Source organism: Culex quinquefasciatus, chromosome 1 (assembly GCF_015732765.1).
Source record: "Culex quinquefasciatus strain JHB chromosome 1, VPISU_Cqui_1.0_pri_paternal, whole genome shotgun sequence".
NCBI lineage: Eukaryota > Metazoa > Arthropoda > Insecta > Diptera > Culicidae > Culex > Culex quinquefasciatus.
The window spans coordinates 45,302,592-45,330,161 of record NC_051861.1 but is presented as its reverse complement, the minus strand read 5'-3'; the positions used below and the strand labels follow the sequence as shown (position 1 = coordinate 45,330,161).

The 27,570-nt window shown below is 36.4% G+C and overlaps 1 protein-coding gene across 1 annotated transcript in view; it reads left to right on the top strand.

Annotated features, from left to right (window-relative positions):
- LOC6041371 (homeotic protein empty spiracles) overlaps positions 1–25,291 on the top strand; it is a 60,323-nt gene extending 35,032 nt beyond the window's left edge. The window contains exons 2-3 of the mRNA XM_038249245.1: positions 1,117–1,271; positions 24,189–25,291. Of these exons, the coding sequence (XP_038105173.1) occupies positions 1,117–1,271; positions 24,189–24,467 (434 nt within the window). The 3' untranslated portion in view covers positions 24,468–25,291. The remainder of the gene's footprint in view (positions 1–1,116; positions 1,272–24,188) is intronic.
- Positions 25,292–27,570: the final 2,279 nt, after the last annotated feature.

The following is a 27,570-nucleotide window of genomic DNA, read 5'->3' as shown; positions in this document are numbered from 1 at the left end:
TAAGTGAATTAAGTAACATTGTTCAAGATCCATTTTCAATACTGAAGTTGATTTGTTACACTTTTTTTTTAAATAAAATTTAAAAGATTTTTTTTGCAGCCCCTTTATTGGTTTCTATTTAAAAACTTTTAAATTTTTGAAGATTAACTGATAAGTAATCTTAAACACTAGAATAATATTGATAAAGTTGTTTTGCAATTTTAATTTTTTTAACAAAGCAACTCTCCCCTACCATTATGCCATCAGCAAGAACACTGCACTTCTCGCTTCTTCGGACCTCTTGGTAAACCTCTTTAAGAGTGCAATTACTCTGCCATTAATGATGCGTGATCGATTTACTCCCTTCACTCTCTCTCTCTCTCACACACACACACACATACACACACTCTTCTGACTTCTACTTTTTTTTCTCTGGGGATTTGTGTGGAATGTGTGCAAACGATTCCATGTCGATAATTTGGGGTCCCGGGCGGACCACATTAAGTAATGGCGGACAATGAAAAGTCGCCTCTCTTTTCGAAGCGATTTTTTTTTATATGTTGTTTCCGAAGATTCTGCCATCCATCTGCCCATCTTGAGACTCAAGAGGAACTCTTCCTCGAGGGCAACATGAACAACGATTACGAAAAACGATGGGTTGTATTTGTAGTTGGAATTAATTCACGGACACTTTACTTTGTAAAACTTCGTACCGATGATGGCCCCTAATGAGAGTGGGAAACGTAAAAGTGCCATTAAATGGCGATTCTTGGTCCGCACTTGGTTCGGGCCCTTGCAGCCTTCTGAATTGAGCGTATTTTTGCACTAATGCGAAATTAATCACAAGTTTTGCACGGCGATGCAAGTCACCACTTACCGATAAAGGAAGAACACATGCATGGTTAATGGGTTGGCTTATATAATTGAGTTGGAATTGCGGTTGAGATTTTGTAAGAGATCATTTGGAGGAACGCTTGGAGTAGAGTAAATATAGAGAAGCTTCTGAAGTTTGTTGTCGTTTCGTTACAATCGAATTAGCTAATGATAAGTTTGAAATTGATTCTTTCAAAATCCGGTTGATGAGACAAAGACATGTTCAATACTAACTGCTTTAAATTCTTGTATCCATCCTTCCAGCTTACCTGCTCCCCTTTCGGAAGCCCAAACGCGTCCGGACGGCCTTTTCACCCTCGCAGCTGCTAAAGCTGGAGCACGCCTTCGAGAACAACCACTACGTGGTGGGGGCGGAACGGAAGCAGCTCGCCCAGACCCTCTGCCTAACCGAAACCCAGGTAAGTCAGTCACCGCCGCCACCACTGCAGATCGAGATCTTATCTAGATGAGCGGCATCGATGGAGCGGGAGGAGAAGGTACTTGTTGGGACACATTTGTGGCAATTGATTTCACGCTCACGATCGTTTAATTTGCCACGCAATCTCACTTTCTGCCAACTCATGACGTTCGGTCGGTTCCCGGGGAGAAGTTATGGCACCCTTTGTGAGGCAGCTTACCAGAGGTCCAGAGGAGCCGGCCGTCCAACCGTTGTCGTTGGAGGCAGATGGCTATCGCAGAACACCATTGTGTTTGGCTGGGAAAAGTAACTTTGCGGTACTTTGAAACAATTTTTATGGTGTTATTGCCAGAATTGGTTAAAAATTACACATCACATAGACATTTTGAAAATCAATCTCAACAACTTAAAATGTTTTTATTTTTCCCTGAGGCCATTTTGAATAAGTTTAGTTCTCCGAAAAACTTTTCTTCTTTTGTTTTATGTTTTTCTTGTTTAATTTTTAGTATTTTTTCATGTTTTTTCAGTCACTTTTACAAATTTTTGCTTATTTTTTCACATTTTCTGTTATAGAATGGAACCATTATCATTTAAATTGTAAAAAGAAGTGTAAAGGCATAGTCTGGGATACTACAAAAATTACTGCATACTTCTTTTTAGTTGAAATACACGAAATGTTAGTAAGAAAAACTAACTCAATCCACCTATGTGGTTGGGGCCTTCCTCACTCATTACCAGCAATGGCTGTACACAAATTTCATCTATTTTTTAGATCCAGAATAAAAAAGTACATGAATATTCCTTAAGTGGCCATATCTCACGGCAGGGTTGCCAGATCGCCAATGTTTTGGACTCATTGGAAAAGTCTTTTGATAACCTAATCAACAATGGGTTGGATGGTGGATTCAGACATAGTTTACATACATTTAAGTGAGATCCGGCTTCAAAAAGTACATCAATATCACTTAAGTGACCATATCTCAAGACAGGTTTGCCAGATCGTCAATGTTTTGGACTCGTTGGAAAGGTCTTTTGATAACCTAACCAACAATGGGTCGGATGGTGGATCCGGACATAGTTTACATACATTTAAGTGAGATCCGGCTTCCAAAAAGTACATCAATATCACTTAAGTGACCATATCTCGAGACAGGGTTGCCAGATCATCAATGTTTTGGGCTCGTTGGAAAGGTCTTTTGATAACCTAACCAACGATGGGTCGGATGATGGACCCGGACATAGTTTGCATACATTTAAGTGAGATCCGGATATAAGTGAAAACACATTTTTATACATAACTTTTGAACTACTTATCGAAACTTCAATCTGTATAAAATTCGATCTATGGGACCCTAAACCAAGTCGAATGCAACAGGTTTGGGTCAAATCGGTTCAGCCAGTGCCGAGAAACATGAGCTAGTTTGTTGGTCACATACATACATACACACACACATACACACACACATACACACACACATACAGACAGACATTTGTTCAGTTTTCGATTCTGAGTCGATATGTATACATGAAGGTGGGTCTACGACGTTTTTATACAAAGTTCATTTTTAGAGCAGGATTATAGCCTTACCTCAGTGAGGAAGGCAAAACAGCCAAAGTTGACCCCTGAAAAAAATATTTTTTAAACCATTGGCAAAGTCACATAAAACAAGTTAAACTTCCAACCCTAAAATTTTCTAAAATTTTAAGAGTTCTAAAGGCGGGGTTTGGTTTGGTGTGTAGAATTTAATTTTACCTCATTTCTGGCCAGAAAATAATAGCTTATACTCGCTTAAAAATGTTATGGAATAATTCCAAGAAACCAAGCTACTCCATGGATAAATTGGGACCTAAAATGAAGCTTAGATTGCTGATATTATTGTTTACAGCGATAGAGCTTATTTTTCTGAGTACAATGACCCTTTGTACGACCACAAAGTATTTAAAATGGATTTTTAAATCAATTTTGAAAAATTAACCTCGCGGTCCTTCTTGACAGAAAAGCTCCTACTTGACAGCTCGTTCAAAGGAGACCATAGTTGATCCATCGAAAAAATGTTGTCTTGACAAAAAATAATTTTGCATTAAAATGAAAAAAAGTGATCAGAAATGGTTTTAAATCGTGTTTTTTACCGTTGTACATAAAAATTGAGATAGGGCTTTAGTACCCAATTCAAAGAAATGGAGAATCAATGAAACGCGGTTGTACTCTAGAGTTGAATTTTGTTGAATAACCTATGGCTGTTCTTTTTATAAGAATATTTTTTTAATACTGTTGAATCAAATGCTGGAAAGCTGATCTTCTCAGAACTCCAGGAACAATCCCGTTTAGAAAATACTGACTTTTCCGGTCATTCCATACTAGAGGTGGGCAAAACCGCTCTTTTTGAGGAATCGCTAATTTTCGATCGCTCATTAAAATGAGCGCCTCATTTGAACGGCTCTTTCACTCTTTGAAAAAATATAGGAAAGAGCTAGCAATTCCCCACGAAAACAGCATGGAAAAAAACAAAAGTGTACGGAACGGGATCAATTTTTTTAAGGTTCCATGGCCGAAATAATTAGTCCCGTATTTTTTTGTTTGGCCATTAGGGTGACCTACGCCGTGTTAGGGTGGTCTGAAAATGGCAATTTTCGTCGATTTTCGCAAAAACCACTTTTTTCGAAAAATCATAACTCCTCGCCATTTCAACCGATTTCAATTGTCTTATACGCAAATGAAAGGTGATAAGTTGGCCTTTCAAAGAAAAATAGTCACAAGTTTCAAAAAATGGCATACAATTTTTATTTGACTTTTTGAAATTATTTAAAAAATATAGAAGTAAAAGCGAGAAGATTTGCTTGAAAACCAAAGGTCTTGGCGTTCTTTATGTAAAGGTTTATACCAGAATCTTAACGTTCTAATAATTGGATGGGAAGAGCACCCAGACTTGTAGTAAGTAGGAATTTGGAGTAAAGTGTTATTTATTTGTCGAAGTTGCGTTTATGTCTGCTAGAATTTAACAAAACATTTAATGCTCATATTTATTTTGAGAAAATATACCGCAAACCATTTTTTACATTCTGATTCAATCAATAAAGTCTATAAACGTCTATGTTTCATTCAAAATGTACAAAATTTTCCAAGTTAAGCCTATTAATATGCTTAAATTTGTATCCGGGCAAAACCTTTATGTATTTTTGTTTTACATTAATTTGTAAGCATTGAAATATTTGAAATAACATTTTCAATTCTCGAACCGCCTGAATTCTCCCTACAAATTATGAAGAAAAACCATTCGGCCCTGTCTAAATATTTTTGAAAAATTCAAAGTGCACGTGTTTCTGTGGACGTGCTTCCCATCGAGTTTAGCCTGCGCATTCATTTTTTTTTCATTTTTTGTTGGTGAGTGTAATAATATATAGTTAGAGGTGGGCAAAAAATAGCGAACCGCTCAATGAGCCGATTCGCTAAAAAGAGCGAACGAACCATGGCTCACAAAAAAAGAACCGCGGTTCTTTTTTAAACTCTGGACTTTTGAAAGAACCGTTTCAATATGGCATGATTTTTGTTATAAATATAATTTATTGAATTTCCAAAAAATAGTATTTAATTTGTTTTTGAGAATTGAAAATGCAATTTCAAAAACTTCAATGCTTATAACAATTAATCCCAAAAGTAAATGATTTTCTAAACAAAATGAAATAAACTTTTCATTGTACAACTGAGTGTACATTAAAGTAATACCGGAATACAAATTTGAGCATTTCAAATAGCATAATTTGTCAAATATTACCAAAAATCTACTGAATTTTAAAGAGATTTTGGAAAAAAATAAATCATATTGTCCGATTAAACATAAGTATTTATAGTATCGATTAAATAAAATGTAGAGAAGAGTTCACAGAATATTTTCTCCAAATAAAATATCAGCATTAGTTCAATTCTTGCAGAACTCTTTCTCACAGGAAATTCACTAAAGCGTTTACTAGCATCAACTTGAAAAATGTTTAATTCTTGCAGAAATAAACGCAATTTTAGAATTAATAGCAATTTTTCCAATTCCAATTTTTTTTCGGCTTAAAAAAAGTTCATTAATACTTCGATATTTTGAAATCTAATGATTGCAATACAACTGGGGATGTGTGAAATGCATTTTTAAACTCTTTTTTTCATTCAAATGTTCATACCATGGCTTGTTATTTATTTATTTTTTGCGACTTTGGCTAGAGTTGAGGGTTATAAACTTCAAAAAATATTTGGTACGGCCTAATTTATAAAAGTCCAATGTGAAATAACTTATAAAATCACACGATTCTTGAAAAAACCCTTTTCATCCTCATTTTAAAAAAGAGCGAAAGAGCCGTTCAAAAGAGCGGCTCTTTTTAAAGAGCGAACGAAAATGAGTTGCTCCTGAAAAAGAGTGATTTTGCCTAGTGCGCCCACCCCGGGAATTCCCGGGACAAAAATCCCGGGATTTTTCCAAAACCGGGAATTTCCGAATCCCGGGAATTTTCATATTTTGTCCCGGGAATTCTCGAAATTGAAAAAAAAATCCAACTTTGGTCTGGAAATTCAGATTTGGTTGTGGAAATAAGTACACAGTTAAATACTTGGCAATCGACAAAAATTTGGAAGCATTAAAAATTGTATTCGGCATACATCACCATTAATTTGGATTATTAGGGAAAATTGCAAAATTTTTGGTTTACACATCTGCAAAATGCCTAGCGCTTAAAATATTTTGTTATTGAATTTTGTATATTTTTGAAAGGCAGGTTTCTATATTTACTTATGTTTATAATGTTAAATTTGAAAAATATCATATTTAACTATTTTTCATCACCGGCATCTGAGGCAATTCAGGACAAATATAACAAAAAAAGACAGCTGTTTAAGCCATTTTTTGCCTAATGTTTTGTTTTGTATTTTTGTTTTTTTATGTTGGTTTAAAAAGGACCAGAACAAAAAAATTAGTACACCGTATTTCAAATTTATTGCTACAAAATTTCCAGTACCTGTTAACACTGTAGTCCCGATTTTCCCCAGTAGGCGGTGACTTTGAGATAATTCGTAAAATATATTTCATATAAAACATGAAATTCCAAACATTGCTGAAATTTTACATTGACTGGCATTATTTTCTTGTTTTTTTTTTACATTTTCAAAGAATCATTATATTTTAATGATTTTGAATCACATTGCATTAAAAATGGTGGTTCATTTGAAATCAAAAGCACAGCAAAGAACAAAAAACATTTTAAATTTCTTTTAAACTATTTTCAAACAGCTGCCCTTGTTAAGATTGAAGTTTAGATTATCACTATTTAATAGTATTGAACAAATTCTATGATTTTAAGCTTGAAAAACATAACATATATAATAAAAACATTGATTTTATTGTTGTTTCAAAAATTTCCCGGGATTCTGAAAATATTTTTTTCCGTTTCCCGGGAAATTCTAAACCCGGGAAAATTGGACGCCCTAGTTTTGTCCACCTTTAATATTTAGCTTGATTGAGATCGTTTAAAAATATATTTATTACTTACAGAATTACAGAAGTATCAAAATGAACGGAGTTTTTTTGCCAGCAATGTTTTATTCGCTCTTTTTATTTAACCGGTTCTTTGAGCGGCTTGCACCTTTTTGGCCCATCACCATTCCATACATATTGAAAACAAAATTTAACATTCTAAAATTTTGTATTTTTTTCTAACTTTGCAGGGTTATTTTTAGAGTGTAACAATGTTCTACAATGTTGTAGAGCAGACAACTACAATGAGAAATTCATAAGGGGTTTGCTTGTAATCATCATGAGTTATCGCGATTTCACGATTTTTTTTGAAGGGTTGGTCGTCGTTGATCATGGCCGGCCGTTCATGGTCACCCGCGGCAGACATGAACGACGAAACAAAGAGCATGCAACCATGCAAAGTTAGAAATAACACGAAATTTTAAAATGGAAAATTTTGTTTTAAAAGAAAAAATACCCTTCTGGGTTATAACAAATTTGAAAAGTACATTAAATTTCCCATTAAATGTCATGTCCCTTTTTGGAAGGGATCGTACCGCCCCTCCGTCACGAGATATCAAAAAACGGACCTCGGATTCGTGATCAGGGACAAATGTGACCCCTTAGAACAAAGTTTCACGCAAATCGAAGAGAGGTCGGGGCAACTGCTGTGGGAGTTGGCGGAGAATCACCCACAATTTATTAATTTATAAAAAAAGGAAAAATAAGGAAAATTGGCACCCCTTTGCACGGTAGAATCAAATTTCTTCGCTTCCATTCCCACTTCAACTCCCCGTTGCTGATGGTCGAGAGGAACGGTAAACACAAGTCAACAGAGCACACAACACAACATACTAGTTAGCACTCCCTAAACATTCTCGCCGTGTGTATGTCCTTCCTTTGATCGCTGTTCCCTTCTTTGGCCGACGTCGGTTCAACTTTTGTTATTTGGTTGGTTGATGTTGTTGACTCACTTAATCTACCGTATAATCCGATTAGACTCGCAGTCTTCTGGGACCGATTCCGTTTCTTCACCCCACCTCAGCCGTTCGAGCAGACTTTGAAAATTTGAGTTGCTGGAACAAGTACGATTTATGAGAGGGAACGGGGGAAACTGAGAAGTGCCCAATTTCGAGGGTGATGGCGGTAATTTTCCAGACATTATCAAATCGGTTTTCAGGGCTTGCTGGACGCCAAGCGGGGTGGAAAATGTCTGAGTCTGGTGTCGCCATTTGCCGCCGCCGCACCATCGCCCCAGCAGGAGGGAGGGTTGACACCCCTTCCCCACCTTCATCACAGGGCTAGGCGGTTCGTGTAAGGAAGCAATCATAATTAGATTAAATTACAACCCGTCGGCGTCGGGGACCTGGCCCTTGCAGTCGTCGTCGTCTGGTGCTATATTAGTGTTCATAATTGTGGTCGGTGTGTAATTTCGAGGGGGCGGAGGTGAGAAAGTGACTTTTTTTGGGGTTCAACCAAAAGTCTTCACGGTTGGTGGTTGCATAGACTAATATTCTAGATGGAATGAACAGCGTTTTGCTGCTTTGAGCTAAAGAAGAAGCGTAAAGCGCACTTTTACAAACATTTGTAAATATAATATTGTTTCATGCCTCTAAGAATCTCAAAAAAAAATACACATCCTTCATCTTTAATTAAAACTATTCGATTAGAAAATTAAAAACACGTCTTCAAAACAAGTCGTTGATATAAACTAAAGACTTCAAATTCACGGTTGGCGTCGTTGCGTTTGAGGTGTGACTGACGTCGTCTACGACGACTTAAATGGCGACGAAACGGTGTATTTTCCCTTTGTGTCATTGATAGTGTGGTAAACTGAAAAAATGAACCAAGGAATCACGGTTCGTTTTGATGGATTAAGATTTTTAACGTTCCGTGAAGGGATTAGGAATTGGATGACACAATTTTATTTATTTTTAAAATAAGCTGGACAAACTTTCATACATGAAAATACTAATGGATATTAAATAAATACCAACAACGGAATTGAATAACAAAAAACAAAATTTTCTTTTTATGTTTTTTTACTTCTTGGCTCAATTTTTTTTTGTATTTTGTGTTTGTTTTTTTTTGTTATAAATATTATTGTTTCAATTTAATTTGAAATATACCACTCTATTCCAAACTATTTTTTTAATTAATTTTTTGAGTCAAAACTGACATCAGAATACAAAATTTAGTGTTTCATACACACTTTTTTTATTAAAATCTACAAAAGTAAAGTTTTAAGAGTCGTGTGGTGTTCGTGGGGGAGATCAGTAGGTAAATCGAAGCGCGAGAATCCGCGAGAAAGTGGTAGAATATTCTTGAATTTATTGATCCCAGCATTTTTAAGAGAATTTCATATACCCTAGCATATACCCTTTCTTATCGATGCATTTTTCCCAGTCATCACATTAGCTAAAACATTTGAAAATTCAAATAAATAATTTGAAATCAAAAAATACAGTTTTGAGCTACTTTAAATGAGTAATTCCCTACACGGAGAAAAAAAGAGTTCCTGAAATCGTGAACAAGCGTTCATGAAAATGGGAACCACGAACAAAGTGTTCAAATCCAATGGTACGTTTTTGGAAATCGTACCATGGGATTTGAACACTTTGTTCGTAGTTCCCATTTTCGTGAACGCTTGTTCACAAATTTAGGAACCCTTTTTTCTCCGTGTACCAACTCACACGAAATCGGGAAATGATGCCCCGACTTTTGTCCCTTTATGAAAAATTAGACGCCGGATTTAATGGCGTAGGGGAGATGGGGGTAAGACGGCCACCCTAAGCGGGAAGTCCAATAAAATTTACACAACAGATTATTTTGATCTCAAATTACGTACATATTGTTCTACTACTAGTCCATTATAGAAATGACATAAATTAGTTGGTCTAAAAACCAATTTTCAATACTTTTCAGCAATTTCAAAAAAATAATTGAAATCGTACATATATGATAACGCGGGGTAAGACGGCCACCCATGTGGGGTAAGACGGCCAATGCTATAAATTAACTTAATAACTTTGCTAAATCCACCCAAACACCTACATGGCCGGTTCAACAGACTTCTCTGAACATAATAACTATTTTGGTTGAAAAAAATCAGGTTTTAAATGTGAAGAAAAATGCTGTTTAAAAAATTTAATATTTTGGCTCAGTGAATTTCATATTATTGCGACCACATTTTATGAAAAACTATGAATTTTTACTACAACATAAACACAATTTGATACAAAAAAAAATTAGTTTGTGTATTTCGATTAGAATAAGTAAATCAAAATTATGTAAACAATATTAAATTAGCGATTTTTATGAAAAGTTTGATAGGATTTCATACTATTCAATGAGTTTTGCTATATCACAGTAAAGAATGTTGTCGAAACGGTATTTAACAGCATTTTGATTTAAAATGGATAGTTTTATTGAAAATGCTTTTCCTTTATCTACAAATATGTCTTAATAGTCAAAAACCGTCAAAAATATAACCTATATCAAATAAAATCTACAAATTACGGGTGGCCGTCTTACCCACGGTGGCCGTCTTACCCAGTCACGACGTTCTAGCAGGATTCTAGCAGAGTTCTTACAGAGCTGGATATTCTTAGAGCATTCTAGCAGGAATGTTCTACGTTCTAGCAGGATTCTGACAGAACCAGCTCTGCTAGAATATTTCGTGACTGGGTAGGAGGTGGCCGTCTTGCCCCAAAATAAATTATTTTTTTAACCCTCTACAACCCATGGAACCCCGCCTCTAGACGGGCTTCGATTTAAAAAATCGCCAAAAATCCATTTTTCAACCAATTTTTGATCTTCAAAAAGCATTGGAAAGAATAACTTTTAAAATTTTGGAAAATTTGGGTTGGAAGTTTGACTTGTTTTATGTGACTTTGCCAATGTTTTTAAAAAGGTTTTTTTTAGGGGTCAACTTTGGCTGTGTTTTTTACTAACATTTCCTATATTTTTAGTAAAAAGAAGTATGCTGTAATTTTTCTAGTGCCCCAGACTATGCCTCTACGCATTTATTTACAATTTAAATGATAATGGTTCCATTTAATAGCAGAAAATGTGAAAAACATGCAAAAAATTGAATAAGTTGCTGTAAAAACATGAAAAAATTAGATAGGCAAAATGTAACGATAGGAGGTGGTAGAGTTAGCCAAATACTACCAAAAACAAACATAAACTAAACAAGACAAATGCAAATTAAAATACTAAAAATGAAACAAGAAAAACATAAAACAAGAGAAGTAAAGTTTTTCGTAGAACAAAAGTTGCTCAAAATGACCTCCTGCACAGAAAAAAATCAATTCCCGTAATCGTGAATTAAATTCAGGAATGTGAGATCCACGAAGGAATTTATTCATGAGTATGGTGCATTTGCACCATAAACGTGAATATATTCCTTCGTGGTTCTCATAATCGTGAACTGACTTCACGGTTTCGAGAATTGAATTTTTTCTGTGTGAATACGGGAAAAATAAAAAAAATCGAAAAAAAAATTTGGGCAGAAGAGGGTTAAACATTTTTTGTAAACAGTTCATCGCATTTTTTGAACTTTTTGAGGGACATAATCTAGGAAAAACTTCAATTTAACATGAAAAAATATTTGAAGACAGAAAAACATATTGTTATTTAACAAAAATGCCTAAGTTGTAATTCATGAAAATTACATCCAGTTTCAAGTTCAAAAATTATTTGTATATTTTGAGCTATTTTTATACTATTTCAAACAATATTTCTGGCATAGGTGACTCCATATGCATTATTTAGCATGAGGAACAGTATTGCTGAACATTTTAGTAATATTCATTAGTATACTTATTAAAACAGTGGGGTGGCCGTCTTACCCCACCTGGCCGTCTTACCCCAGCTCCCCTACTCAGAATTCCGAAAAAACGTATTTTCTAATCTAATCTAATCAGACCCTAGCGCAGCCAATCTTTCGAAGGGATCCTGGAGAGTGCCTTAGGTTAGATGACGCCTAGCACTCTTCTTGTCATTTATTAACATTTGCAGTGCGCCATTGCATTAGAATGCATTGAAACATCACAAGCGTTAAAGCGGCCAGGCCTACTGCGTAAAGCCGTATCGCAGAGATGATTCGTAATTGGGTTGAGTTTGAGCACTGAGTGTTCGAGCAACAACACAATTCTGAATCGACAGGGGAGGAAGAAGCGTGGGGACACACCACCATACGCTCCAAGATTTTGGTTGTATTCAAGCTTCCCTGCACCGTGCGGTACACGCGGTTCGCTTGTACCTCGGGTTTGCTTTGCGCCTGCTTTGTTCGGTTTACACCCGTACCCGACTCACACGAACCGAGGGTATTTTGGTTCATCGTACCAGCGCACCACGACACTCTCAGTTCGCCGCGTCGGTTTTGTGTCTGGCACTCACCCATGGCATGAACCCGGTATATGAGCCAAGGTGCTTCACTCGTTACGAGCCGAGGTACGTGTCGTGGTACGCGCTGGCGGTACAAAACGGGTTCAATACCACGACACGTACCACGGCACGCTGGGTTCATGCCATGGGTGAGTGCCAGACACAAAACCGATGGGGCGAGCCGAGAGTGTCGTGGTGCGCTGGTACGATGTACCAAGATACCAATGCATAAATGGGTTCAGGCACGTACCGAAGCTAGAAAACCAAACCCGCGGTGTGCGTTGGCACTGGCGCATGGGAAGCTTGGTTGTATTCGTTGGGAGCACCATGCTAAGAAGGTTTGGTACTCCGGGACCCTCTGGGATGGGACATTGTATTTCCACGAATGCCCTGGACACTATTTGCCGTGGTTATAGCGCCACAACTCGCTCTCTGTAACAGTATTCCTAATTCCAGTCCAAGTTTACCAAGTCGTCATGGCCTAGTGGTTAGCATTTTTGCTTACCAACTTAAAGGACGGGGGATCGAACCCCGCCTCGAGCGACTTTGATTTTTTCGTTCATATTCATCATTTCAGATGGGAATCGAACCCAGAACCATTCGCTTACAAAGCGAACACCGTAACCATTCAGCCACGGCCGCTCCTCCTAAGAATTCCGAAAAAACGTATTTTTCATCGAAAAAAAAAACACTAAAAAAGTTTTAAAAATTCTTCCATTTTCGGTTACTCCACTGTAACAAATTTTGGAACATGTCATTTTAAGCAAAATTTAATGTTCTTTTTGAATCTACATTGACCCAGAAGGGTCATTTTTTCATTTAGAACAATTTTTTCATTTTAATATTTTGTGTTTTTTCTAACTTTGCAGGGTCATTTTTTAGAGTGTAAGAATGTTCTACAAAGTTGTAGAGCAGACAATTATAAAAATTTTGATACAGAAACATAAGGAGTTTGCTTATAAACATCACGAGTCATCGCGATTTAAAAAAAAAAAATTGAAAAAATACATTTTGTGTTTCTCTTTGTTTCGTAGTCCGTGTCTGTCGCGGGTGACAATGAACGGCCATGATCGACGACGACCAACTTTTTCAAAACTTTTTTTTCGTAAAATCGCGATAACTCGTGATGTTTATAAGCAAACCCCTTTTGTTTACATATCATTTTTTTGTATAAGTGTCTGCTCTACAACTTTGTAGAACTTTCTTACACTCTAAAAAATAACCCTGCAAAGTTAAAAAACACGAAATTTTAAAATGAAAAATTATATTCTAAATGAAAAAAATGACACTTCAGGGTCATTGTAGGTTCGAAACGTGCATTAAATTTTCTTTAAAATTACATGTTCTAAAAAATTTTACAATCGAGTAACAGATAATGGGAGAATTTTTAAAACTTTTCTAGTGTTTTTTTTTTCGATGAAAGATACGTTTTTTTCGGAATTCTGAGTACGCCATCAAATTGGGCGCCTAATTTTACATAAAAGTCCTTTTGACACCAAATTTCTATCTCATCACCGTTTCAGGCTGCAAATTATTGAAAAACACCTCTTTTTTCGCATGTTCAAAAATGGAAGGGGTCGTACCGCCCCTCCGTCACGAGATATCAAAAAACAGACTTCAGATTCGTGATCAGAGACAAAAGTTACCCCTAAGGACATAGTTTCACGCAAATCGAAGAGGGTCGGGGCAACTGCCGTGTGAATTGGTGGGGAATTACCCAAATGTAAATGGTTACAAACATGCGAAAAATGATTATCTACACAGAAAAGAAATGTTGAATTGTTATTAGTCGATTGCTTTTCAATATCCATTGACACAATACAATTTTTTCGAAAAGAATGTTTTCTGTCATCGATTTTTTGGGTTGTTTGAAAGAGGTTATATAAAGTATGTTAAACATTTGCAATGGTCTTTAACAAATTATAACTTCAAGTTATCGAGTTTGATAACACACTTGAAGCCACAACTTCCTCATAAAACAAACAACCCCGCCAAGTTTGGCTGTCAAACTTTTCAAAGTGCTAACGATATAATCGATCGGCTCATCGTATTCCTTGCAACCGTACCAAGAGAAAATGTACTGATTGATTTGCGCTAATTCTCCGACCTAGTACATCCGCCAACTTATCAATATCCCCCAGTTCACCCTTCTCATAAAGCACCAGAAACCCGTAAAATAGACAGCTTATTTACAGGAGCGATTATATTAAACGTGTGTGAACAGCATTTGCACCACCACCACCACCTACAACCATGCCCATCCCAATCCCGTCAGGATTCGCGCAACCCTCGTTTTTCTTGCCATAATTTAATCAAGATGGCTGACACTGCCCCGTGAACCTGAATCGTTTCAGCTTCTCGCCCGAAACACCAAATTGACTGTGAAGAACAATAAGTGCCTTCGCACCACAGCTCGCTCTCGGCACGTAGCAAACGAAAGCCAAGCTGGATCGTGGCAGGAAAAGCAAATAATGCGAAATTGTAGCGTAATATTTTTATTGCTGGCACGGGAAAGTTTATCATCCAACACAGGCGCGCAACGACCAGCAAGGGGAAAGATGGGTGGAAAGGGGCGAAATCAACTTTGGTTCACCATTTATGTTGCGAAATCCTTGCTGGTGGGAAAGAGGAAACAGGGAAAAAATTTAAGCATGCGCAGTGTGGTGTTCGAACGAACTGAGTTGGGCCGATGAGGGTTAAAACTAACTTGGGTTATGGGAATCGAACAAAGTTGCTACAATTAAACATATTCGTTTAACTGAAATTTAATGTAATTTTCCCAAAACTTTGAAACGATTCTTTATTTTTTTCATGAATATGCCTAAAAAAGGATTACAAATTTGTCTAGTACAAGTAATTTGTAAATATATGACAGTAGAAGAATCATAGCTTTTCAGAATTTTTAGTAGTAGTATGATACCTTCTACAGCTCAAAATCGGTTTTCCGATTTTTTTATTTTTATTTGTTTAGCAGGTCATTTTGGGCATCTGTTCTACGAAAAACTTCACTTCTTTAGTTTTATTTTGTTTCGCTTATTAATTTTTACTATTTCAAATTTTAATCTTGCTTATTTTTCGTTTTTTGTAGTTCAATGTGACGCTTTTTATCAGTGACATGATTTTTGCTTCAAAGATATAAATTTAGCTCCGCTCAAATTTTAACAAAAATTCCTTCTACAAGTTGTTAAGAATAGTACCCACAATTTGTAAATATCTTGTAAATTTATGGAAATTGTAATTATTCAATGAGCATGAGCATGAGCATGAGCATGAGCATGGTTGACTGCCAATGAGCTGCTACTCCGTTATTGACGGATCAGCTGAAGTTACACAATGAACCAACAGATGAGTAGTGGGAGCTAATCATCCTCACTGTATAACCCCTGAAGATCTCTGCTTTGAGTCAATACCGGCGCCCCCCCAAGGAGATGCAGTTCAACAAAGGTAGGAATGTTAGTCCGATAGTTGAAGTTGCAGACTCATCAGACACAGAGTTTGTCGCTCTATACCTGTTGACACCGCATGAGACCGTTGAATCCACAGCATCTCCTTCAAGCATCACGGGAAGTGGGGAATTGTGTTAGTAGGGAAGGAAAGGAAAGGTCAGGATTCATCTTGGTAGATGATATGACCAGAAAGTGAAACAATCGTTGCCTTCCGAGCTACGACGCTATGAGAAGGTCTTATCAATCGCGTATTTTTTACTTCTTACCGCCGGCGTGCCATCCGAGCAACGATGCTTTGGGAAGGACTTTCAAAACGAAATGAATTTTGAATTAACGTATTATTCCGTGATGTACAATTTTTATGTTTAACTTCTTACCGCCGGCGTGCCATCCGAGCAACGATGCTATGGGATGGGCTTTCAAAACGAAATGAAAATATAATATATAATTCAACGATGCGAATCTCTATTTCAATTCTTTTCCGATCTACTTCTCGCGGGTTCGCGCGCGCCTGTTCACACTTCGATCGATCTAACGAACACCACACGACTGATGGCCCAACTTCTCTGGGCACACTGCGACCCCTTTTTCAATGATTTCGAGAACTTTCTACCACTTCCCCGCGGATTCGCGCGCGTCGATTCACTCTCCGATCGATCCAACGAACACCACACGACTGATGGCCCAACTTCTCTGGGCACACTGCGACCCCTTTTTCAATGATTTCGAGAACTTTCTACCACTTCCCCGCGGATTCGCGCGCGTCGATTCACTCTCCGATCGATCCAACGAACACCACACGACTCTTTATGGAAATTGTAATTATTCAATGATCATTTACTAGAATGTCAATTACTGTATCAAAAAGGTATACAAATTTCGAGAGTCAATAGAGCAAGAAAAATAACATTTTGATTGTTACAGTGGGTTTTAGCAAAATCGAAATTTTAGTATTTTTGAAAAGTTTTGGCAAAATTTCGTTTTTATGTTTACTTACATTTGTTATCAATTGTATTAGGAAAATAGAAAACATTTCAAATATTCTTGCAACATCTTTGGTATTTTAAGCCAAATTTGATCATAAAATTTATCGTTATTTAAATAAAATTTACAAAGATTTAGAAATCAAAAAGATTCAACTGCTCTGTGTTTCGTTTTTTTTGCAGTATGGTATAATGTTGTTTCAAACCCTTTTTATTTTTTGTGTAATAAACTAAAATTTTCATGCCACAATGTAGCAACCAAAGTTTATTTTGTTGAATATTATCAATCAACTATCAGCATTCCATAAAACATTTTAACAAACAGTAGGGTAGAGTAGTCAGACACGGGGAACAATGATAAAATGGCTCTCACAAGACGTAGTTTCAACCAATCAGGCTCATATTTGGGGGAAAGGTGTGTCTACTAGATACACGTCTGCCATAATAGTGGCTTTGGTTATGGACGCTCCCTTGCAAAGTTATTCATAAATGTTTGATTCTGGGGTGTTAAAGTAAATTATGACTAAAAATTACATTTTCGCTCATAGACTGCCATTAACACAAAAACTAATATTTCTCCAAATTTTTTTCGTCATTTCACAGGGCATTAGTTGGGCTACAATGTCCTTTCATTAGGTCTGGCAAAAATTTAAAATATACCCAGAATCCAGGGCTGTCTCATTGTTCCCCACTCCTTTCAGCCCATGGGTAACAATGAGACACTTTGATTTTTCTTCATTAAACTTTTCAAAATCTATGGAAATCTTTCAAAACATGAATTGGAAGTGAATTTTGGCATATTTAGTGAGTTTGAACTTCATTTTACCAAAAATATAAAGTTATTTGGTAAAATATATGGATTTTACAAAATTTAAATACTTTTTACTATAACTGTTGTTATTTGAAGTTTCATGTTGACAAAATTGCTTGAAAATGTTCAAAGAAAGTCATCTGCAATGGAACAATACAGAACATGATATTTTACTAGAAAACTATTGCTTTTCATAGAGTGTCTCATTGTTCCCCAGCTGTCTCATTGTTCCTGCCAAGTGCGTCTACAATGAGACAGTTGAATAACTCTGGCTGTAGAGGTCGAATCGATCTCATATTTTGGTCAATGTTAGAACACATTAAAAGATAGAAAATGCAACAAAAAGCTCTTTAAAACATACTAATGAAAAAAAAAAACAAAAATCGTTGAAGTTTAAAAACCAAAAGTGTCTCATTGATGACTACCCTACCCTACCTTGAAAATGAGTTCAAAAAGCCTGTTAAATTATTGTGGATTGAATGTTTTTAATGTTTGAATAAACTAAGAAGCAATTTGACAATAAACTATCAATAATTTTCCGCCACTAGCCCTAGCGATAATATAAGAACCGATTGCTTGAAAAAGTTTGACTCCATAATTAATAATTTAAAAAATATTTAGCATCAAACATTAAAAGTAGATTATTCCATGAAGTACTTAATGGTCGTTGCCATAAAATAGCAACCAAAATTTTCGTAATTGAAAAACGCAACTCTCCTTATAAAAAAAAACTAGCTCATCGCTCTCATTTTAAAGTAGGTTTAAGTGAAAAAAGTGTTTTTTCCCGTTTACGATTCTATTTTATTTTGGGAGCGGCCGTGGCTGACTGGTTACGGCGTTCGCTTTGTAACCGAATAGTTCTGGGTTCGATTCCCAACTGCTCCCAACGAGAGAAAGTTAAGAACACATAAATTAGAAATGATGAATATGAATAAAAATCAAAGTTGCTCGAGGCGGGGTTTGAACCCCCGTCCTTTGGATTGGTAAGCAAAAATGCTAACCACTAGGCCATGACGAATTGGTGAACTTGGATTGTTACAGAGAGTGAGTTCTGGCGCTATAACCACGGCAAATAGTGTCCAGGGCATTCGTGGAAATTAAAGGTGGGCAAAACCGCTCTTTTAGGAGCCGCTCATTTTTGTTCGTTCATTAAAAAGAACCGCTCTTTTGAACGGCTCTTTCGCTCTTTTTCAAAATTGGGATGAAAAGGTTTTTTTTTAAGAATCGTGTGATTTTATAAGTTATTTCACATTGGATTTTATAACGAGAAGATGCCCTCGAAAACCATAGGTCTTGGTGGTCTCTAAGTCAAAATTTCTACTCAAACCTTAACATTCGAGTAATTGATTGGCATAAAAATTTAAATCTAGAGAAGCTGGAAAAACTGCTATTAACTTTAAAATTGCGTTTATTTCTGCAAGAATAGAACTAATGCTGATATTTTATTTTGAGAAAATATTCTGTGACCTCTTTTCTACATTCTGATTTAATCGAAAAAGTCTATAAACTATAAACGCTTAAGTTTAATCGGACAAAAGGATTTAATATTTTAAAACTTATGGAATTTGAAATACTAAAATTTGTATTCCGGTAATACTTTAATATACAATCAGTTGTACAATGAAAAGTTTTTTTCAGTTCGATTAGGAAATTTTTTACTTTTGGGAATAATTTTTATAAGAATTGAAACATTTGAAATTGCATTTGAAATTCTCAATAAAAAAATCAGTACTATTTTTTTTGAAATTCAGTAAATTATATTTATAACAAAAATCATGTCATCTTGAAACGGTTCTTCCAAAAAGACCGAAGTTTAAAAAAGAACCGCGGTTCTTTTTTTGAGAGCCACGGTTCGTTCGCTCTTTTCAGTGAACCGGCTCTTTGAGCGGTTCGCTCTTTTTTTGCCCACCTCTAGTGGAAATACAATGTCCCATCCCAGAGGGTTCCGGAGTACCAAACCTTCTTAGCATGGTGCTCCCAACGAATAGGTGAGTGTGATCCCCGGGGACACTTGATCCCAAGCCTGTATCTCGTCAGCATGTGGGTAAAACAATTAGTTTTGTTCTAGAAAGTTGTGCGAAATTAACTAAAACTCAATGTAGAAAACAAAGACAAAAATTAAAAAAAATGTTTACATTGAGTTACACACATTTTTGAAAAACGAGCTACAAAAAACTTCCAAGAGATCTTTTTTTCTTTGTTTTGATATGTATAGAAAACACTCAAAAATTATTCAACAAAAATATTTTTTATACATGAATTGCTTGATAAACTCATCAACTCCAAAACCCTTACGCATTTGATGTTAAATTTATCGTCATACTATTTTTACAATCAATTGTTGAAAAACTTGACTTGATCCCTGCATTTTTACAGTCACTGGAATCAGCCTCAAGATTAATTAATTGGGCTGGGTTTTCATTAGGGTGCTCAGAATATGGGACTTTTTCTCAAATCCTCGCTCCACATGCTGAATATTGTTCCTTGAGCTATTTTAGGACTCTGGAACAAATATGAGCAAAATCGGTCATCATGTACCCATTGATACTCGGCGGTGAAGATTGTATGGGAAAAATCGAAAAAATGTATGGAAAACCCAAGTTTCTTACGGTTTGGTCTGCACGGTGCGCTACTTCAATCCAAATATTTCCTAACGTGAGATTCTTATTGAAAATTTAATGCTCTACAACTTTGTAGAACATATCAATGCTGTAAAACTCGATCCTGAAAAGCTATTAGCGATTTAAAAAAGTCATGAAAAATATTTTATTTACCAACTTTAGGCTCGGGTATCAATGGGTTAATCTCATCCAATTTCGCTCAAAATTTACACAGATGCTTAAAATAACCCAAAAAACCGTTTTCCACTTGTGGAGCAGGGGGTCATTTTTTCTGGGCACCCTAGTGTTCATACATAGTTTCCTTTAGTATAGTTGTACATAACTTACTGCAGTTTGAATTTTTTTTCAAAAGTTTTGTAAACAAAAATTTCCAGCTTTTGTAAACATGCTTAATTTTGTTCTAAAGAATAATATTTTAAGTTTTCAAATATTTTACATACTAAACTTGTTATATTTTGAACACAAACGTACAGGTTTTATGTAAAATTGCTGTAATTTATAGAAAATGAATAGTTTGGATGAAAAAGAAACATTTTGCTTAAGAATTCTACAAAATGTTGAAAGGGGGATCAAGTTACCCCTAACATTTTTAAAATGCAGGTTTAAAATATTTTTTAAAAACGCTTGGCATGATTCGAAGAGTTCATCTGATGAAATACCCTTATTAACCAAACATAGATGAATGTTTAAGCTTTCAATTCATGCAAAAAGTTTGTAGTTTTGTGAGAAATTGACAGAGTTATGTGCGATACAAAAAAAGGGGATCAAGTCTCCCCACTCTCCCCTACAACCAAATCACGGAGCGTATGGTGGTGTGCCCCACGCTGCTTCCTCCCCTGTCGATTCAGAATTGTGATATTGTTCGAAGACTCTGTGCTCAAACTCAACCCAATTACGAGTTATCTCTGCGATACGGCTTTACGCAGTAGGCCTGACCGCTTTAACGCTTGTGATGTTTCAATGCATTCCGATGCAATGGCGCACTACAAATGTTAATAAATGACAAGAAGAGTTCTAGGCGTCATCTAACCTACACGGATAGAAATCCTGTCCGTGTGTTTGAAAACATTAGGCGATAAAATCGAAAACATTGAATGTTTTCGATTTTGAAAACAATGTTTTCGATAATGTCTACAATGTCGACGAAATCGGTGATTTTTTTGCCTACATTTCGGCGCCCGCCGTTTTCTGCTTTACATAATATCGACCACCACGGTAAACAGTGATGACGTTTCGGGACTTTGTTTATTTTAGCAAACAGATCAAAACAAACTTTTTGGCCACTTAGCCGCGTCGCGCCGGGTTCCCGGGCCGTTTTCTATTACCGTGACCAGGTATCTCCAACGTCGTCAACGTTTCCGCAGTTTTGATTACGGTGTTCGTTTTTGTATTGGTGAATTCGGAAGACGCGACCGGTTTATAAGGCACTCTCCATGATCCCTTCGAAAGATTGGCTGCGCTCGGGTCTGATTAGATTAGATTAGATTAGTTCACGATTCTATTTTATTAAAAAAAATCATTTCTCAGAATCCGATTAGTGCGCTGACCACGGGGACGCGCAGTCTCGTTTTTGAATGCTCAATTTCGTTCCTTTTGTGTCGCTGTTTATTTGCTTGGTCACGTGGTTATTATTTAAAGGTGGAGGGATTTTTTTGAATGATCATTATATTGAATGATTATATTTCATTGATTCTATAACAACACTATATTTTACACTGAACAAAAAAGCAAAGCAATCCACTTTAACGATTCCCGGGGTCTTTTGTGGTCTCTATTGCAAGTTTCTGCTCATTTCTAGGCGTCCGAAGGTTATGTGTGGTGAGTCACCCAAAACCTCTTTTACGCAAATAGACCGACGTTTTACTTCCCCATCCGATAAAAGGCCAGGAGGATAAGGCGGGAATCGAACCCGCGCCCACAGCAACTTAGGGATCGGCAGCCAAAGCCGCTAAACACCGCGCCACGAGGCCCTTACACTAAACACATCCTACAAAAACCATATAAATCTGCAAACTGGAGCGTTTGGTTCGGTGTGTCCACGAATTGTTCCTTCCCTGTAGATTCTGTGAAATATGGAGTTTTCAGAATCCTCTCTGCGGTAAACACAACGCAGTAGGGCTGGCCGATTTAATTTTTGCGATACATTTTCAGGTGTTCTCGGATGTACTGCATTGACAAGAACAGCGCTTGGGGCGTTATCTAAACACAAAACTTTCCAGCTTGCTTTTATCGGACTGGTTACGTTTTTGTTAGATTATCTCAGAATTCTGTTGATGAACTCCTCATATTTTAGAGTACGTTATGTTAATTGTCCTACAGTATTTTTTAGCAGCAATTCCCCACGAAAACAGCATATTTCGAAAAAAAAGTTCTCGGATCGGGTTCAAAATTTTTCTGAGGAATCCTTGGCCGAAATAATTAGACCCGTTTTTTTGTTTGGCCATTAGGATGACCTACGCCGTGTTAGGGTGTTTCAAAAAATTGCCATTTTCGCCGATTTTCGCAAAATCACATTTTTCCAAAAATCATAACTCCGCATTTCAACCGATTTTAGCTGTCTTGGGTGAAAACGAGGCTTTCAACGTTACACATCAACCATAGTTTTTGCACGCAGATTTATGTTACAGACATTTTAGTATCTTCAAAACTACGGGAACTATTGATATAATTTTTTATTCAACCCCCAAATTACTGTCTCCGTAGTTATTTACAACAAAGTTTGACTATTTTTACAATTAGATTCTTGCAGGATTGGGTCCGTAATTTTGACAATTTTGGAATAAGAAGACAACAACTTCCTTGGTTGCTGTGCACCCTTAAGGAAAAATAGTTTCAAATATCTAGTCCAACATTTAAAAAGGTCAAATGAAAACTTGTCTGAAAATATTTTTATCGGATTCCTCGGAACATATAAAAAAATTGCGAAGTTACGTTTTCAACATCTCGAGATACGATTTTTGAAAATAAAAACTGGGTTTTTCGGTGCTTGACTCACTGTAGGAATAACGAATATCGATGTAGAAAGGACTTTGTTTACTAATAACCCTAGCCCTAGCCTATTTTGGCCAAACATTTTGAAACCGATCGGAAATTTTTATTCGGTTTATACTCTTTTCAAATGGAATTGCTGTATACATAATTCTTATGAACAATTTTCAGCCCTATTTTCCATTCAGCAACTTTCTAACAATTGAAAGTGCAATTGCTCGAAAAACGACAGGCACGTTTCGTCACGTACTGGAGAAACCACTCGAACTTCTCGCAGGACCATAAAATATGCGGCAAAATGAATGCTTTCAACATCACCATGCACACTCCACGGGAGCCCAAATCTGGCGGAAGCCCTAACAGAGCAGCACAGTACTAGGACCCTCCATCGGTTGGTTGCGTATCGTGTGGAAGTAAAATAAATTGTTGGCACTTTGTCGAGCAAATACTTGGCAATATTTGCGCGCCACGACGAGCAATAAGGATTATATATGTGAGCTTCAATCCCGGGGTGAAATTGGCCGGTTGGGGACCAATTGTGGAAAATATGAAGTTTTCTCTGCGTCTCTCTCTTGCGCTTGTTTTCCGTCGTCGTAAAAACTCCCTATTACGATTGAGCTCAAGATACACGGCTCAATATCACCCCTCAGTGTAAAACACCCCTCTGCTCGTGATGCCACTTTATGAGTTGCGTCGTGATATGTTGTATGTTCAAGTTGAGGGGAGGGAAAAAGGAAGCACAACAGGAAGAGCAGGATCATCACTCGAATATTGTTCAACGACGACGATGACGACAGTTAATAAAAAGCGTATCAATTTTGTGTAACGAATTTATTCATGAGTTTCATAACGAGCCACGTTGCTGTGGCGCTCGATGATGGAAGTGATTTGGCACTGGTTTTAACGAGGAAAACGTGGCGGAAATTTGACATTTTACAAGGAGAAAAGTATGGTCGTTTTGGGAGTTGTGATGTTTTGTAATTAATGTACTAACGGATATATTTTTTCTGCAAATCCGTTCTGAAACTATTTACTTTTACTGTACATTGATAAAATTGCCTACTTTGATTCACCCAAAATAATAACTTTATGCAACATGTTCCAAAATGATATTTTTTCTGCCGATGAATTTTTCATTTCGTCCCTTAAGAACGTGTCTAATTTGCTTCATTTCCATTCTCTTTCCCAGGTCAAAGTGTGGTTCCAGAACCGGCGAACGAAACACAAACGGATGCAGCAGGAAGAGGACGCCAAATCCGGTGGCGGCGGTGGAAACCGGTCCTCTAGCCCGGGTGCCGCTGGTGGTTACGACGACGAAGACGACGAGGAGCTAATCGACATGGAAATGGACGACTGCACCAGTGACGAAGAGCAGGAACAGCTCCAGCAGCAGCAGCAGCAGCAGCAACATCACCACCAGCAGCAACAGCAACACCTTTTCCAGTATCAGAACCATCACCACGCATGAAAGTTAGCCCAAGAGCGATTGCTTCGGATGATCGTTCTTGATTAGGGAGGAAGAAGTGTTTGAGGGGGGCAGTGACAACAAGTGATATTACCGGATAGAATCCTAGCTTATTGAACGTGTTGAAAGCATTACCAGAGCAGAGTTTGGAAGAGTAGCAACGAAAAAACGAAACACAGTAACAGTAAGATGTGCCAAAACCCGGATCGATCACGTCCCAGCGCCGATTCTCTCGGGGATTTCAGCCACGTCGTCGGTTGTGCCGTTGGTGGGTTGTTAATTGTGTGCCAAACTGGGAAGAATCGATTTGCTCGTGGCTGGGACTAGGGAAAATAAACAGAAAGAAAAAAAATCCGCAAAACCTTGTAGTAAGTTATTTATTATTTATTTGTCTATTCAAATTCGATGGGAACCAAGAAACGGGCAGAGCAGACTGTCTGTTGAAATTTGTGTAAAATAGCTAGGAGCTGTTGTACATACAAACAAACTACTAGTAGAGTGTAGCCGCAGTTAATGTAAATTAAGTTATCCTTATAAGATTCCGTACCAATTAGGGGGTGGTGAGCTGCATTTTGCCAGTGAATAATTGCAAGCTAATTGGCGCCCGAGCATTTGAAGTAGTTGCAACGGCAGCAGCAGCAGCAGCGGGAGAGGTGAGCAAAGTGATTTATACTATTTGACGTGAATGGATTATTGTCAATTATACGAGAAAAAAAAAACAACGGTTGCACACTTCTCTCGAGCGTTGTGAAGCGTGAAATGTAGGTTGATTGAAATATTATTGCTAAATCTAACGAAAATATACTGTACGTATTACAATACATAAACATAGTGTGTTTCTTTGCTTTGTATGTTTCATCCGAAATTATCCTACGTTTCTAATGATTTCATTTGCATTTTCAGCAAGTTGAGAAAAAGGGAATGGAAACTTTAAAAAGTTTTTCTCGTAAATTCTACAATCATGTCGTTAAAAAATAATTCACCAGAGGTCTCATACATGCTCTTGTTTAGTCTTTAGTAAACTTTATGTTGGAAATCATTTTGGTTTAATAATTTTGTTCGAAAAAAAAAAATACTCAAAATGGGACTGAATAAGTGAACATGGTTCTTCAATATATTCGCGCAACTGCCCGGTCGAATTAAGTTACCATGCTAAGCCCCAATTGTAAACACATTTTTTGATTGAAAAATTGATTTTTAAAAACTGAACAAATGTTGCTGTCATAAGATTTTTGTGTGAGTTAATGACAAGACAGATATTGTCCCTGTTTGCATAAAAGTCCCATAGGTAAAAACAGTGACATGGACAGAATAGATCAGAAAATATTGTTCCCTAGCGTAACCTTTTCAAGATGAGACTCTTATTTGAACATTTTTCAGATGGGGCAAACAAACTTGCCGAATCTTTTCTAACTTCCAACATAAAGCAAAACAAAAATGCATATGAGACATTTATGGCAACATTGCCAGTATAAGGGTTTTGCAATTTCAGACTGCATAAAACTGATTTCTAACTCAATTCGGTCCGTTCATCTTGTTTTTTTTAATCTTACTTGATATATAGTTACAGAGTTCAAATTTGACTACAAAAATGTGAAAGTGACACAACCACTCAGTCGATTGTGTCGCAAAACTCTAATGAGACCAAAAAAAATATATATATTTTCCAGAGATTTAAAAATCAGTGGTAATTTCTATTCGAAAAATGTCAACTTGTTTTCAAAGTGTTTGTTTTGGTCTCGATTAAAAATATTTTGATTTTTTGTATAAATCCGATGTACAGCACAGCAAAATTTCCTAAAAAATACCCTCGTAGTTTATGGATGGTCCCTAAAATACTTTTCTCTCATCAAAAGGTCTTTCGATTAACCATCCAACGATGGGCCGTATGATGGATTTGGATATCATTTGCTTCAAAATATCGACTTCAACACAGTTGATAGTTAAACCTTAACTTTACTTTTCACAATATTAAGAGATATTTTTCATAGTTTCTGTCACCCAAATTACTTCAATACTTATAAAATTTGAAAACTAAAGATTGCATAACAGCTGAGTAAGTGTAAAATGCATTTAAAAAAGAATGTTAATACAAATGTTGATATCATGGCTTTCCAATTTTTTCTATTCCTTTCCTCAGTGAAGAAGGCTAAATATTATTCTGTGATTCTTTTTTAGCTTTGTACATGCATTCCTATTGAGCAATTCACTGAGATTTCGGTCATTCATTTTTTTCGATTTTTTTCATTTCGGTCATTCGATTTTTTCGATTTTTTTTTAATCAGGCTAAAACCGTTTAAAAAGAATGATACACGGTAAAAATAATTTTGGTGATTTTTAATTTCACTTCTTGTCACAGAATCTTGATTTCCAAAACAAAAAACACTATGTTCATTTTTTTTATTTTTTTATATGTTTTAGAAGACATTCTTTTCAAGAATTTCCAGAATGTGAAAAAAATCTTAGGCCGAGTTACGAATTTTTAAATCTTTACTGATTTTTTTTTTTAAATGAAAATGCAGTACAGTCCGAAGGACTCAGAAAAATTTCACTTCGGATAATCGAATTACGAAAAAAAATTGTTTTTCGTTGCCTAATTTTTTATTGTCGAGCTTAAGTTTGCCCCCTAAACTACGTTAAATTGATTCAAAACTTTTAAATACAATATGGCGACCAATATGGCGGTATTGAAATATTGGAAAAAATGCGTTTTATTTTTTAATAGGCAATCAACTATACAAATTTGATACAAATGGGGTTGCAAAACTCAAATTGATATTTAAACAAGAAAAAGAAAAAAAATGCTCGTGATTCGATTATCCGAAGTTCCGTAAAAACCTTCGGATAATCGAACTTCGGATAATCGAAACTTCGGATAATCGAGGCTTTGGAAAATCGAGCAAAATGTTTTCAACTTCTTTATTCGATGTAAAATTGAATTTGCAATCAAAAAGTAATTTAGTGAAATTTTGATAAGGCCGATGCAAATATTTAAAAAAGTTTTTGTCCCTCGGCCCTGGCCGAGGTCAAGGGGGGGGGGAGGGGGCAAAAAAATATAAAAATTTAAATAACAAGCCATAATCTTCACATTTAAATGAAAAAGTGT